This window comes from Heloderma suspectum, chromosome 1 (genome assembly GCF_057233095.1).
Source record: "Heloderma suspectum isolate Gila_16-S chromosome 1, 16-S_ref, whole genome shotgun sequence".
NCBI lineage: Eukaryota > Metazoa > Chordata > Lepidosauria > Squamata > Helodermatidae > Heloderma > Heloderma suspectum.
In genome coordinates, this window is record NC_139458.1 from 368,173,925 (window position 1) to 368,190,364 (window position 16,440).

The 16,440-nt window shown below is 44.1% G+C and overlaps 1 protein-coding gene across 1 annotated transcript in view; it reads left to right on the forward strand.

Annotated features, from left to right (window-relative positions):
* The window catches only part of RYR2 (ryanodine receptor 2), a 545,602-nt gene that overhangs the window by 500,098 nt on the left and 29,064 nt on the right, over positions 1 to 16,440 (forward strand). The window contains exons 93-98 of the mRNA XM_084828209.1: positions 1,557 to 1,643; positions 4,784 to 5,002; positions 8,221 to 8,351; positions 11,620 to 11,662; positions 12,167 to 12,300; positions 13,453 to 13,513. Of these exons, the coding sequence (XP_084684335.1) occupies positions 1,557 to 1,643; positions 4,784 to 5,002; positions 8,221 to 8,351; positions 11,620 to 11,662; positions 12,167 to 12,300; positions 13,453 to 13,513 (675 nt within the window). The remainder of the gene's footprint in view (positions 1 to 1,556; positions 1,644 to 4,783; positions 5,003 to 8,220; positions 8,352 to 11,619; positions 11,663 to 12,166; positions 12,301 to 13,452; positions 13,514 to 16,440) is intronic.

Below are 16,440 nucleotides of genomic sequence, written 5' to 3' on the forward strand. Positions count from 1 at the left end.
TGTGGGGAGGGCAAAATGGCAGCTGCAGAGATCGCTGGACAGGCCTGGGCTGAGTGAGGGCGGCTCAGCGAGCAGGAGGGGTAGGACAGGGCAGGGGACTCGTCAGGCACAGCTTGGGGCAGCAGACGGGGGGAAGTCTGCCGGACTCCTAGACCCAATTGGGCACCCACACCATCCCTAGCTGGCAGCCAGAGGTGGAGGACAGCAGTGTGTCCTCCCACCCCAGGCAGCGGAGGGTCTTGCTCCAGCACTGTTAACCAATGTATATATCATGTTCTCAGAAGGTTGGCGTACTTTTTCTCACAACGATGTTTCTTTTGGACTCTCAGGCTGCCTAAATCAATGAAAGCTTGTTTTTATTATTTAGCAGGATAAAGCTAGCAGACCACAAATATTGGTTATGATAGTACTTGTAGTTTGTTGAATGAACATGCTATCACTAAGATACAGTATGAAGAAGAGGAAGATTTAAACTGTGACTTACGTTATGCAGGTCTGAATTTCTTAATGGAACACTGTATTTCACTAGTAATTAAATGAGAATAAACCTTAATATATAGACAACTCTTCTTATAGTTTTCTAGTTGTTCCTAATATAGTTTGTGGGTGAAACTACATGTATCTTCATGAAATGGCAGCTAGATGGTCCTCTTTTTTTTGCTGGAAAAAACACTTTGAGAGCAGAGAAGAAGGAAGAGGGAAGGGGACACTTAATACCACTTCTGCCTGCTATTACTGGAAATAGACAATTCCTCCCCTCTGCTTCTCCATTTGAATGTAAGGAATAGTTTGGGCCTAAAATGAGCAGTTTTTGATGTGTACATGATACACCTTCTTCAATGAGACTCATTAGACAATATGCAAATACGATTTGGAAGATGGACAGTTTTTTATTTTTATAAAACCATTTGAATCATCTTGATCCAACATTTTTTAATATGGTCAGTAACTTAATTTCTTCAGGATAGTGTTCTGTAGGTTAATGGATTTTAATTATTCTGACTAGGGATGTGCGAATCTGGTTGTCCAGGCGCCCACCCAGTCCCTGCCCTTGCTTGCCGGTACTCGAACCACGCTCAAGCCCCTCCTGCGCTCAGCGAGCAACTCTCACTCACCCTGGCGGCCTTGTCGAGCTCCTTGGTCACCATTTTTTGAAAAGTAAAATGGCAGTCGCAAAAATGCACATATTTGCGTATGCGTGAAAATGCAATTTCCCCCCCAAAATGCGCATTTTTGCGCATACACAAACATGCCAAGTGTGCATTTTCACAGGTGAAAATATGCACATTCACAAAAAAGCGCACTTTTGTGCATATGCAAATATGCGCATTTTTGTGATCACAATTTTATTTTTCAAAAAATGGCGACCGTGGAGTTCTCCGAGGCCGCTGGGGTAACTGCAGGCTGCTTGTTGAGTGAGGGCGGGGGCAAGTGGGGACAGGGGTACGGGCAGGGGGGGTTCCGCCGGATTCTCGGACAGAACTGGGCACCCACACCATCCCTAATTCTGACATAACTATTCAGTATGCTTAGCATTTACTATTTTTTTGTTTCAGAACTATTTTGCTCGGAATTTCTACAATATGAGGATGCTGGCTTTGTTTGTTGCATTTGCCATTAACTTCATTCTTCTCTTCTACAAGGTAAATCCTTCATGTTTTAAGTGTTCATCCTCTGACATATAAATGAATTTATTTATTTATTTATTTATTTATTTATTAAATTTATTAATCGCCCATCTGACTGGTCACCCAGCCACTCTGGGCGATGTACAACCCCCATAAAACAATTTAAAACAATAAAATTTTACCATATTTTTTTTTTTTTAAATACCCTAACCTACCCCACATGCCTGCGTGAACAACCACGTTTTTAATGCACGACGGAAGCTCATTAAAGAGGGGGCATGACGGAGTTCCCTAGGGAGGGAGTTCCACAGAGTGGGGGCCACCACAGAAAAGGCACTCTCCCTCGTCCCCACCAGTCTAGCTGTCCTGGCTGATGGGACAGAGAGAAGGCCATCTGAGGCTGATCTTGTTAAGCGGCCTGTCTGGTGTTGCTGGAGGCGCTCCTTAAGATAGGCTGGGCCGGAACCATATAGGGTTTTAAAGGTCAAAACCAACACCTTGAATTTGGCCCGGAAAACAACTGGTAACCAGTGCAACTCCTTCAGCACTGGAGTGATGTGATCTCGCCGGCGGATGCCTTCAATCAGGTGAGCCGCCGCGTTCTGTACCAGCTGCAGCTTCCGAACCGTCTTCAAGGGTAACCCCACGTAGAGCGCATTACAGTAGTCTAAATGAGAGGAGACCAGGGCATGTACTACCGATGGGAACAGATGGTCGGGAAGGAAGGGGCGCAGCTGCCGTATCAGATGGAGTTGATACAGCGCTGTCCGGCTCACAGCTGACACCTGAGCCTCCATGGACAGCTGGGAGTCCAAAATGACCCCCAGGCTGCGGACCTGGTCTTTCAAGGGTAGCCGTACCCCATTCAACACCAGGTCAACATCCCCCAGCCTCCTCTTGTCTCCCACCAAAAGTACCTCTGTCTTGTCAGGGTTCAGCTTCAGCTTATTCCTCCCCATCCAGCCACTCACCGTCTCCAGACATTTGGACAGGGATTCTACGGCCAACCTTGGTGAAGATTTGAATGAGAGGTAGAGCTGCGTGTCATCCGCGTATTGATGACACTGCACCCCAAACCTCCTGATGATAGCCCCCAGTGGCTTCACATAGATGTTAAAGAGCATCGGGGAGAGGATGGAACCCTGTGGCACCCCACAAGTAAGTGGCCACGGGTCCGAAACCTCCTCTCCCAGTGCTACCCTCTGGTACCTGCCGGAGAGGAAGGACCAGAACCACCGCAATACAGTGTCTCCAATGCCCAACCCCTCCAGGCGGTCCAGGAGGATACTGTGGTCAACGGTATCAAAAGCTGCTGAGAGGTCGAGGAGAACAAGGAAGGAGCATTCACCCCTATCCAGAGCCCTCCTCATATCATCCACCAAGGCGACCAAGGCCGTTTCTGTCCCATGCCCAGGCCTGAAGCCCGACTGAAATGGGTCTAGATAATCAGTTTCTTCCAAGTGTGCCTTCAACTGCACCGCCACCACCCGCTCAATCACCTTGCCCAAAAATGGCAGATTTGAGACTGGGCGAAAGTTGTTCAGAACTTGAGGATCCAAGGAGGGCTTCTTTAAGAGCGGTCTTATCACTGCCTCCTTGAGGGCTGATGGCATCACTCCTTCCTCAAGGGAGGCGTTCACCACTGCCCTGATCCCTTCACCCAGTCTCTCTCTGCAGCTCATAATGAGCCAAGATGGGCAAGGATCAAGTAAGCAGGTGGTTGGCCTTACAGATGAAAGCACCTTGTCCACTTCATCAGGAGGAAGAAGCTGGAACCGATCCCACAAAACCAGTTTGCCACAGGCCGCCTCTTGCTCACTAACTGTATCCACAGTGTGCAGAGTAACACACCTAATCTGATCAATTTTATCTGCAAAGTGCCTTGCCAAAGCCTCACAGGAGGCCTTAGAATGCTCCAGTGGTTCCGGAGCCACAGGACCGACCAGGCTCCGGACCACTTGGAACAGCCTCCTGGGGCAGCACTCTGCAGACACGATGGAGGCAGCATAATATTCCTTTTTTGCTGCCTTCACCGCCACGTGATAGGCTGAAGATATAGCTCTAGCCCGTGTCTGATCGTCTTTGGAGCGAGACTTCCGCCACCGGCGCTCTAGCCGTCTCACCTCCTGTTTCAGAGCTCGTAACTGCGGATTGAACCATGGTGCAGTCCGAGCCCTGTTCAGGGGGAGAGGGCGTTTCGGAGCCACCCGATCTAATGCCCCGGTGATTGCGGCATTCCAGCCACCCACCAGGGTCTCGACCGAGTGGCCGTTGGCATGCCCCAGAGAATCCCCAAGCGCGTTCCGGAATCCATTTGGATGTATATATGTTAACATATAAACAATTAGAAGGCGTTATATTCCAGACTCCATTTTGAGCTAAATTTGTAGCAAAAGTTATATTATGAATTCCCATGAAACCAGTAAACTGATGTCTGAGTTAGGGCTCATTTATGCAGAGCAGCAGTGATTATCCGATAAGGTTTGGACAGTTGATTCATTGCACAGAATGAATTCACTCCTCACGCTATTATTTCCCACCACCACATATCTAGCAGGCCTTTTATTCAACAAGCATGGATAGAAGCAAGAGACCTGAAGAATGGAGGCGAGGGAGGGAAGCTAGCTAAGTGATGCCAGCAAAATAGAGATGTACAAGCCCTCATGGCAGAGCTTCTCAGTAACAAATGGTATCGCTTCCCTTGTTTTGTTTCAAAACAAGTGAATTTAGATCTCTGTGTCACAGCAAAAAGAATCCAAATATAGAGGCAAATATATATTCAAGATGTTAAACCATAATTTAGAAGGACACAGAGTTGGTAGGAAAGTTCTCCTGGCCAACTGCAAAAGATAGTCTTGGCACCATTCCCAGCGAAGACTCCTTCTGTAACTTCAGGAATCGTGAAATGCTCTCTCTATAGTTCACAGGCAAATGTAGTTACGTTAGTCGGGGGAATGGTACACCGTCTCAAAATCTCAGTTCCTCTCAGAGGAGTTTCCACAAGGAAATTGTTAACAATATGCCTTTGGAATAGGCTTGTTTCTGTCAGTTAATGCATCCCTGAATGTTATTTTTTCTCCTTTGTATGTGTAACTGGTAGAAATGTGACATTTATGTTAAATTGTTACTCCGCTCACTTCAAATTATATCAACAGGTCTCCACATCTGCAGTAGTTGAAGGAAAGGATGTCCCTGTGGTTGATTCTGCTGAGAACTCCAAGCTAAGCAGCCTGGATAGCCCTTCTCATCGAATCATCACAGTGCACTATGTTCTTGAAGAAAGCAGCGGTTACATGGAACCTACACTCCGTATTTTAGCCATTCTACACACAGTCATCTCCTTTTTCTGCATCATTGGCTATTACTGTTTGAAAGTAAGACAACAAGGAAGTCATATAGCTCCACTGAAGAAGTAACAAATGATATCTTATATCTTTTAACATTTGGATTAGCTAGTGTGCAGTATGTTGTTGATTTATTTCGAAGTGTTTAATACTTCGAAATAAAGTATTTCCTCAATTAAAATTTCCGAGGCTGTGTATCATAGCATTAAAAACATAAGCAGTGTAACAACAACAATAAAGAGAACTGATTTAAAAGGCAGGGCAAAAACCCAGGAGAGGTAACTGATTCCATCAGATGATACAAGATGTCAAAAGCCTGAGAAATTGAAAAGGTCTTTGCCTGGTACCTGAGATATCTCAGGTACCTGATGACATTGCCTAGGGAGAGAATTGGATAAGTGGGGGCTGCAACCGAGAATTACCTCTCTACTTTTGGCACCTACTTCACTTCAGACAGTTGAGGGTACTGTGAAGATGGCCTTGGAAGGTCATTTAGGGCATGGGACAGGTTCATATGTGAGTAGATCCCAAGGTAGATAGGGTTTTTAAAGGTAAGCACTTTCCATTGTGCTTTGACCAGGATCCAGTGAAAGTCTTGTTTTAAAATGATGCCAAGAATTTTGCTTCTAGTTTTATGTAACTTAAGTTGTGCTGTAAATACCAAATATTGTCCAGATGCATTGGAGTCTTTAAGAATGGGCCTCAAGGACAGAGGAAACCTTCTACAGTTCCTTGCTATTCCTTTTTGTCAGGGTTTCAAGTGTCAAACATATATTTGCCAATTAAAAACATTCCTTAACATAAGATGAAATTTTCTGTCAAATTTTGAAATATGCCTTAGTATAGTTTCTTCCTTTGCATTGCACAGATTGTGTATGACGTTTATCTGCGCTGTTATCCAAAAACATAAATGAAGCAGATATTTGTTAGTAACAGTGTTACTGTTGACCAATTTTTTTTAAGTACTTTGAATGCTCTTAAGGCTAGAGATGATTACAAAAATTTTCCCCATCCAAATTCCTTTCCAGATTTTTGGGTTACACATTATTCAGGGCCAATCTACACTAGCATTTTGTTCTGGAACTGGAACTTCTGGCTCAGTCATATGGCACACAACACACTCCCCAAACCATTGTCCTGACAATATTCTCCCCCAATATTTATTTCCACCTCAAAATAAGCCATTTTATGGCTTTTTCCCCAGTTTTGGAGTGTCATGTGTGTTCGAATCTAGCAATATCTTACCAGTGGGAGTGGCTTAAAGCTGTAGAACCTATTTGCAACATTTTCCCCCAACACTGCCCCCCCCCCGGCAATATCCTTTCCTTCCTCCTCCCCTTCCCTGCTTTTTTCCTCACAAAGATTTTGAAGGATTTCTAAGTAGGAAAGCTGTGATATTTGCTTGTGTGGGGGGGAGCGGGGGGGTCTTTTTCACTGCATACCTACAGTGCTGTGCAGCTGCTAATAACTACACAATTTATTTCTCAGCCTACATTCCCACACAGCTGTGAAAGTGTGCATGCAATCTCCAGACTTTTTATTTTTAAAGCAACCTGAAATAGCAGCATGAAGTCTCTCTTTTTCCCACAATTGCAGCACTATAATGTGGCTTGTGGTATGTGATACTATAAACACAAATAAGAAAACACATGTGACCATTCTAAGTCCCCCTACTTCTCCCTAAATTATAACACCATGCATTCGTGTGTGGCACCTGAGTACATTCTAAACACCATGGATATTGTGGCCCCCACAGAGCAGCAGTTGCATGTGAAAAAAATACTGGCACAGCAGTGCCTCACAAATGAAAGGTGTTCCGGTGTAGATCCTCCCCATGTCTTGTTTGTAGAATGGTATAAATCTCTTAAAAATCTACCATTGCTTTGTTTTGATTTCAGGACTCTGTGGAGACTATGGTGCATATGCAGCTTGCTAAACTTTTAATTACCTTCCATTTGCTCTCTTCTTTCTTCCCCGCTATCTTACTGCTGTTAAGATGGTTGTGCACATACCTGTAGGTCTTCATCCATGATTGCTTATTTGTATTGATAAGGCTGAGTGGGGCAGGGGGATAAAAGAACAAATAAAAGGAAACTAAAGCTGTGGCAAAGCAAAAATGGGATTCATTTTAGAAATACTCCATGTTAAATGGAACAGAAGGCAATATGGATTCCTGGTTCAAGTGAACTAATAGAGCAGTAGCAGCATGAAATGAGGAAAATCCACCCATTCCTACTTGACATGTTTGACTTCACTGTATGCCCTAAGTATTTCCTAAATGTAAACAAATGCAAGTCCCTTGTGCTTCAGGTGGATGTTAAAGACCCATCTGTTTATGCAAACCTTCTCTGTAACCTAGCATCTTATATAGATACAATATATTTTATGTGTTGGTCTTCATTTTTATGTTTCTATGAATTGTGTGCGCTGCCTTGAAATCTTTAGAGCAGTTTATAAATGCTCATAAACAAACAAACAAACAAACAAACAAGAAAACGGCATAGCTGGGAGCATTGTTCAGTAGAAAAGGGAAGCAATTTATATCAGTGTTCCATCACAATTTTTTATCATCTTTGCATTTTCCTCATTGGGTAACCTAAGGTAGCAGTGGTCTACCTCAAAGTGTTGTTGTGAGGGCAATTACAATAAAGACTGAAAATAAATTTTTGCTCCTTGAATGTAAAATAGGATTGCCTCAGTAAGTTTTCTACTTCTTATCCTTCAGTGTGTGCCTTGGAATCATTCAGTGCTTTTTTTTCTTCTTTTTTTTTTTAAAGAACATACTATTTATTAAGTTGGATCCAGAGATCTGTTAGTGTATTTCCACTCATGGAATGCTTCTACTCATAAAAGTGGAGGAAGGTGATTTTCACTTCTTCACTCTTCCCCCTGCAATCCCTTGTGCTCTCCAAAAAACTTGTCTGGATGGTGTTGAAGGTGGCATGGGAGGGCGCAGGGAGAAGGGAGAACTGGAGGAAAGTCACCTATCTTCCCATCTGTGAGTGTGGCCTCCACTGAATTGCAGCACCTTCTGTTTGGAGAAGGGCTGTGCGGAATCCAAACCACTTTATTTATGTATTATATTTTTAATCCACCCAATAACATTATAAATGTTTCCATTATGGGTTTGCACAGGTTCATTCAGTCTTTGCATTTTTCCCAGCAGACAGCTGTTCTTAAAAGATAGTTGCTCCAAGTGCTGCAGTGAATTTAAACTAACTTTTAGTATGTTTATTTTTCAATTGCAGGTTCCACTGGTTATATTTAAACGAGAAAAGGAAGTTGCAAGGAAATTGGAATTTGATGGGCTATATATTACAGAACAGCCTTCAGAAGATGATATTAAAGGGCAGTGGGATAGACTTGTCATCAACACACAGTGAGTCTTTTTATTTATCTTCCTTGAAGTTAGACAGCTTATGTAATTCTCTCTCAATTTTGACAGGAGTTAATAATAATCGGATACATCTACAGCTGTAAATATCTAATGCACATTTTGGTTTGGTTTGCTGTGAGGATTTCAATCTGAAATTTCTTCTGTCCTGCAAACAGCAGCTCTGTTTAAAATCTCCCTCCAACACATGAAGCATTTTAGTGTGCAGTTATCCACCAATCCTGTAGACACTTAACCTGGGACTAAGTCGATGGAACTTGGTGTGACTTACTTCTGAGAAGACATGCATAGGATTGTGCTGTCAATATCACTGTTTAAGGGGGGGGAGGAAATGTTAATTCATACAGTCAAGCTGGCTAAACTTTAAAATGCTAGAATTAAAAAAAATCCATCTAACACATGGAAGGTAACATATCAAATTATTTATCTTTTGTGTTTCATACTTTCAAAATAATTCATAACACAACAGCTTTATTCCTATTATTTATAAAGATGATTTGCGCTCAACAGCGCACTCATGAGAATATCAAAACTGTTGTAGTGTTTCACTTCCAAAAGTCCTGGAAAGCTGAAATTGGGAACACACGTAGTTCAAGAGAAATCTAGTAATTACGCATTATCCACATTGTTCCTTTAAAAGATGGACATGAACTGTCAGTGACAGCGCAAGCTCTTGCGCCCCCTGACCTGGGAGAAAAGCTGCAGCCACTGCGACCCCCTTCCCCAGCAGCTGCAACTTCCCCCATCCACCGCCACAGCAGCAGCTGCATCAGCCGCAACTCCCACCCGCCCACCCTGAGGAGAGTGAAGGTGGGCTTTTCAGAGAGTCACCCTTCTGAAATGCCTGGCTCTGAGGGGGTCCTAGAGCCAGGCATTGATTGAGTGTTGTCCAAGGAGGTTGCCTGTGCTGCTGGCAGTCTCCTGGGACACCTTTCCTTCAGAGCAGCCATCCATCCTCTGTCATCTCTGGCTAAACAGAGCACTGGGTAGCTGCTCCGGAGGAGAGGTGTCCTAGGAGATTGCCTACAGGACCCCCTCAGAGCCAGAGTCTGGGTGCCTCTGAAGAGCCATGCCGGCCACTTTTGTGACTGATGCGGCTCTCCAGGGAGCCCATCCACCCTCTGGCTCCCTCTGAGAGGGATCTTAGAGTGAACCAGAGAGCAACCAGCTCCTCTGGAGCAGCTGCCGCCCATACTCTGTCTCGCTGTGAGATCCCGCTGAAGAGTCCCGCCAGCTTCTCTCCCGCTGCAGCGTTTTGCAGGGCTGGCAGGACTCTCCAATGCACCTGCTAGTGCTGCTCTTGCTCCAGCAACATGATAGCAGGCGCTTTCCTTGCAAGGGCGGGGGAGCGCACAATTCACAACTCTCCCTGGTCTGGACTGTACACAAAATTGTTAACAATTCCATACCACTGAAACAATACAATGGTAAGTTGGTACATGTGCAGCTCATGGCAAACTGATAATTGCTTAATAAGTCTAAATGCTGTTTCGATTATTCGAGTATTTTATTACATTATTTTTCATATTGTCTTGATTGTTTTCTATTTCTGTGTTGTTAGCCACTTTAAGTTTCCCTAGCGGAACAAAAGGCAGGATGCACATTTGTTACAGGTAGCCAGATTCTGGCTGAACGTCAGGAAAAACTTCCTGACTGTTAGAGCAATATGACAATGGAACCAATGACCTAGGGAGGTGGTGGGCCTTCCCACGCTGGAGGCATTCAAGACGAGGCTGGACAGCCACCTGTCAGGGATGCTTTGGCTTGGATTCCTGCACTGAGCAGAGGGTTGGACTCGATGGTCTTGTAGGCCCCTTCCAACCCTACTATTCTATGATTCTGTGATTCTGTGTGTAACTCCAAATGGTTAAGGTGCATCAACATTTGATAGGAAGCTGAAATTTGGTCCATTCGTTGACCAAGTTTCATTGTTTACTAAAGACAACAATGGGAAATTTGTACATTTCTCCCTCAGAAGAGACGGAGTATAGCCTGAAAGAGTTAAGACACTTATTGCACTCATAAAATGAAATTTCATACACACATAGTTAGGAATTCTTGAAGAATTCAGTCTTTGTGAATACCTGACGTGATCCGCACCTCGTGGACTAATGGGCAGGTCAGAACTGAATTATTGTTTGGATTTCACACTTCTCTGAATTTTGAGATGCAGATTTTTAAAAAATCCACATATTAATGTAGAAATGGGGTGGAACAGATTTATGAATGAACACATGTTAAATTGACATAGCCATCCCTACACATAGCCCAGTGAAATTACTAAAAAGCTTGAAAACCACCTTGAGTGCTATTTTTTGATTAAAAATACAGGATACAAATCAAATTAAATCAATCACTCAGTAATGAAATAGGGATATTTGTGCATCTAACGGACAAAACCATCTTGCCTCACGATAGGGCCCAGCACTCCAGAATGCAGCAAACTAAACTTCACATGATACAGAATGTTGGGTTGTGAAAATTCCTTTGCATCTTACACTGCTGGATGGGACATTTGGACCTTGGGGAGGAGGAAATTCCAACTGGATTTTTTTAGAAATCAAGAGTACATGGCGTACCAATTTTCAGGTTTCTAGGAATTAACTAACAATTCTGATGCTGTCCATGAGTGAAGCTGCAAGCCAGTCAGGCCATGCATCTGCAGTCTATCTTTCTTAATAATCTGGTCCAGGATTGGATAAAGGAGGAGAAAGCATTCATTTGCAACTGTATTCAAGAAAAGAGAAGAACAGAAAAAAAGATATAAAAAGGAAAGTAGAATTAATACTTGTTTTCCCACAGAAAGTCTAAACGGGTCCTTTCTTTGATTTTAAAAGTAAACATATGGTCCTGTCCAAACCCGGAACTCTCATCTTTTCACTGGTCACATATTTGAACAATAATTGAGTCCTGCTTATTTCAAAATCCTATGATGTAGTTTATAGCTTCTGAGAGGAACACTAAACATAATGATGACTGCAGGGTCATCAGGGATGTCTTGATGTGACACTGTACTTGTATTCAGATCACAGGGTGGTGGTAGCCATTAAGTCATTAGTAATCTCACAGATGAACTGAGTGCCTTTTCCCAGTAAGAAATCCTCTTGTAATACATATCTGCGTTGAGCTTAGATGCAGGCAATTGCTATCACCTTCAACAGTGTTACCCGTGAATTTGTAACTCAGAATTATTTTTTTTTTAGCCTTATGAATGATAGCTTACATTTAAGCATATTTTCCTTCATATTTTTAGGTCATTTCCTAATAACTATTGGGACAAGTTTGTGAAAAGGAAGGTAATTCTTTTCATTATTGTTGGAGTACATATTTTATTTTCAAAATGCTTGGTCTAAACTCAAGAAATATACCCTTTTGTATCATAGTATCCTGTGTCTATTAGTTGATGTGTCCAGGTTCCTTTTTCATATTAGTCTCCTTTCAGGAAACTATGTATTCAGGAGAAGGTTGAGCCGACTGCACTGTGTCATGAAGCTCCAGTCATACAATCAGTGCTGTCAGATGTTATTACCAGTCGCCTGTTAGGGAGATGAGAGAGCACTCTGAACACCTAGACTGGGCCCCAGTCCTTCCTTTCCCTTTCCTCTCATCTGGCACATAATCATCGTTGTATTACAGTGATCTGTAAATAGCCAGATCACTGATAATTCAGTTTTGTATACTAGTATCTTAACTGCATTATGATTGGGCTGTTGGAATAAATCAGCTTCAGATAAGAAAGGACGTGTTTTATTGCCCTTGCAAAGTAGAGGAGAGAATAATATTCACCTGCATTCCTTTAGGTTATGGATAAATATGGAGAGTTCTACGGCAAGGACAGAATCAGTGAATTGCTCGGAATGGACAAAGCTGCTCTGGATTTCAGCGATGCCCGAGAAAAAAAGAAACCCAAAAAAGATAGTTCTTTATCAGCTGTGTAAGTTTTTTTTTTAAAGAACGTTGCTTGAAAAAAAACAAAACTCAAGCATTTTTCATTTCTTGTTGAGCCATTTCTCTCTTTTTATAAATGACTGCTTAGTTTTCATGACATGAGATTCTCAACCTACTTTAGCAGTAAAAGCTTCACATCAACAGGATTTCCACTTAACACAGTTTCTAACTGGTGCTGAAGAGGAACTTGAGTAGAATTAAGCTCTGATTTTATTTACCTTTGTAAAGAGAGATGGCAGCTAGCTAACAGCTTTTAAACAACAGTTGCCATTCTTGACAATAAGGAAGCATGTGATCCTAAATTAGATACTTGAGATACTTTTCAGTGAGCTTATATCTCACTGAAAACAATGGAACATGTAAGTTGTGACTAACTTGTCCCATCAATTTTAATGAAAGTATGACTACCTTTATCTGGACTGGGGCCATTTGCTGTAACAAAAATAAATTAGAGATGTCAGAACCTAGGTGCTGGTGTTTGTTGGTGACTGGCTTCCTTGGGGGCAGAACTTTCCAAGTTCAGACTTCATTGAAACAATCAAGCAGAGTCAAGGAGCTTGCGAGCAAAGGTGTGTGGTCCCTAAAGACCAGATAGTTTATTAAAGCATTCACCCTCAAAAGGTGGAATGGAGTGGTTCAAACTAGAGTTCCGAAGTCATCCCCTGCAAAAGAACCTTCGTAGGGCTCCCCAATTTTGCCAGCTAATTTGCAGGTGATGAAAGGGGAAGAGCATTTTGAGGATGGGGTGGGTGAAATTGATTTGAAGGTGAGGTGAAATTGGGGTGGGAGTGAAACCTAGTAGCCACTGACTGGCAGCTGCCATCTTTCATTTGTTTTTACCCAGAAGACACCGAGAATGACATTACATGGTAATGTAGTGATTTTCTGACAGGGACTTGTGGGTTAAAAAAAACAAAAACCCCAGGATCAACATGTGCCTTTTTTGCCTAGAGGGCCCTGTGAGAATGAAAAATTCCAAAGCAATGACAGGACTTAGAATTCTATGAATCGTAATATACTTAGCAGCTGTATCAAAAACAGGTTAGTGATGGCTTGTTACCAGGCAGAATGAGGTGCTCCTTACATACTGAATGCAGTGCTGTTTCCTATTGTGTGTTTTATATGTGCTTTTTTCCAGGCTGAATTCTATTGATGTAAAGTATCAGATGTGGAAATTAGGAGTTGTTTTCACTGATAATGTGAGTTTATACCATCAAATATCAATTAGAGCACTACTGGTTTATAATGTGAGATTTCAATGTTTTAGCAGTGAAAACCTATGCTGTGGTATATTAAGACACTGGGCACATACAGATAACCGTTCCACCATATGTTTTACCTGATACATAGTATAATTCATCTTACTATTTGGCTGGATGCTGTAGACCAAGGGTCGGCAATGTGGTATCTGCAGGCATAGTGGCACCTGCCAGAACCCCCAAGTACACCCATCAGACCTCTGCTGTCACCTCCACTACTTTCCTCCGCCACCTCTTTCCTCCTCTGCCCCTCACCACCACCACCACTACTACTGATTTCTTGCTCCCTGCTACTTCTTTCGCCTATCTCTGCCCTCACCTCAGCTGCCCTAAAGAGGAAATAAAAGGAGGTGAGTACAGCAATGCCATTGTGGGAGGAAATCCCATGTGGGTGGAAGGAGAAGAAGAAGAGGTGAGTGTGATGGAAGGGAAAAGGAAATTGTCCGTTGTATTACCCCTGCAGTAGGCCTCTTAATTTAGAGGTGCCAAGATAGTGATAAGTCAGATCCAGGTTTGCTTACAAGGAGCCTTTATTGAGTACTTACAGCACACAGGCATACCCAATGGTTGGATCAGACAGCTCCTCTGAACCCAGAGCCATGGGGTAAAATGGGTTTTATACCATACATGTTAGCTGTGAGGCAGCATGACAACAGCAAGCATCATTTAGCATTCATCTACAACTTTCCCAGCATAGGCTAACAGTGCTTGGTCAGAAGGGAAACAATCAGAGCTTTCCCAGCACAGACGCCTGCACTTTAAGGCAAACAAGCTTCACTTCCCAGGCATACTCCAGACACTAAGACACTCCAGCTCGTTAGTATGGCATGTGCTGAGGCTGTGCTATTGACCATTGACTCATCCTGGTAAATTAAGAGGCCTGTTAGGGAAAACAGCAGCCAACTGAACTAAAGTCAGAGAGCATTATGGATCATCTAAACTCCTCTAAGACTACTGGTGACTTGGTTCAGGCCTGAGGCCTTGCATTCCACCCCTCAGATGATCAAAGGGCGATTAAATCTTTGCGTCGCAATCTCTTCTTACCCAGAGGGCCGGATCTTCTTTGTCCTGCCGTTTGATCACCAGGGGGTTGTTATCGACTTTACTGTATACTTTAAAATATGACAGCCATATGAGCAAGCACACAAAGCTATAAAACTTCCAATAATATTCAAAATTATTGCAACCACTTGTCCCCCCCTCCCCCCGGTTCCTTGAAACCAGTCTGAAATCGGTTTGAAGAGGGACTCCCCTTCTAGGTGCTGTATCTTCTCACTTTGCGCATACAGAGCCCTGATGCTGTGGTTTATCACACTTTGCTTGTCGGGAATATACAGGCAGCATTTCTGCTGCAGCATGGCACAAACACCGCCCTGGGCTGCTGTGATCATGTGTAAGGCCAGGCTGTTGTGTAAAACGGCAGTTCTCATGCTTGTCATCTCTATCCCAATGGCTTCTAGTTAGGGATGTACGAAAGTCACTTACCTTTTCGCAGCTTGGCTTCGCGGTGGGGGGGAGGCGCTTCGCTTTCCCCCCCGAAGTTCAGGCGAGGGGGGGGAGGTGTCCCGCCTCGCCCGGCCGAAATTCAGGCCGGGGAGAAGCGCCCCGTCTCCCCGGCCGCGAAACAAAAAGTAAAAAAAAAAAAAAGACCCCGTACGCGCTTTTTTTTTTTTTTTTCTAAAGTCACCCGTGATAGGCTACGTGACGATTTACGTAGCCTATCACGGCTAGATTTCCAAAGTCAGCTGTGATAGGCTACGTAAATCATCACGTAGCCTATCACGGGTGACTTTAGAAAAAAAAAAGGCGGGTACGCAAATGGCGGCGCCCATGGGGCGCCGCCATTTGCATTCCTTATTTTGGCACGTCTAGTCTATGTAAAGATTTACGTAGACTACGGCGAAAATAAGGGCAACGCAAATAGTGTGCCCTTATTTTCGCCGTAGTCTACGTAAATCTTTACGTAGACTAGACGTGCCAAAATAAGAAACGCAAATGGCGGCGCCCCATGGGCGCCGCCATTTGCGTACGCGCTTTTTTTTTTTTTCAAAGTCAGCCGTGATAGGCTACGTGACGATTTACGTAGCCTATCACGGCTGACTTTGGAAATCTGGCCGTGATAGGCTACGTAAATCGTTACGTAGCCTATCACGGGTGTTTGGGGTTTTTTTTACTTTAGTTTTTTTTTTTTTTGCAATGGCGGCGGCGGCAGCCGGTCAGGAGACTGGCCGCCGCCCCCGCATTTGACGAACCGCTGCCGACCCGCCACCGCAACCCGCCGCAGAGAGGGACATTCGCCGAAGGTAAGTCCCATCCCGGGGGGGGGGCGGGGGGCCAGCGGAGAATTTCCCAACCAACTTCGGGGGGCCGAATGCGTCGGCGCTCGGCCTCCCGAAGATTCGGGGAGAAATTCTCCACCATTCCTACTTCTAGTGCCTCAGCAGTGTTGTTCAGTACCATTTCCATTGCCCTTCCAAAAATATTCATTTTGTACATTATTGTGGCTACTCCACCCCCAGGTAATAAGTTCCAGGCATAATCAGCTGAAGTGAAGACGTCTCGTTGCCATCTCATCATCCAAGTCCACTACGCCATTTGTGTCCCTGCTCTTTGCCATGATAGGCTACATTAATATTTACATAACCAATCACGGCAAAGGGCAGGACACAAATGGCACCCCCTATGCCAGATGCCATTTGCGGCCGCAGCCTGGCAGCGGACGGAAGTTCGGCTGTGGGCGGCCCCGGCTGGCAGCTCCGCGGACTCGCCGTGGAGTGGAGCTGGCCGAGCAAGATTCCAGGGGGAGGGCTGGAATGCCTCCCCCCCTGCCCCGGATGCCTGGACCAGAACAGGGTGAGTATTCCGTA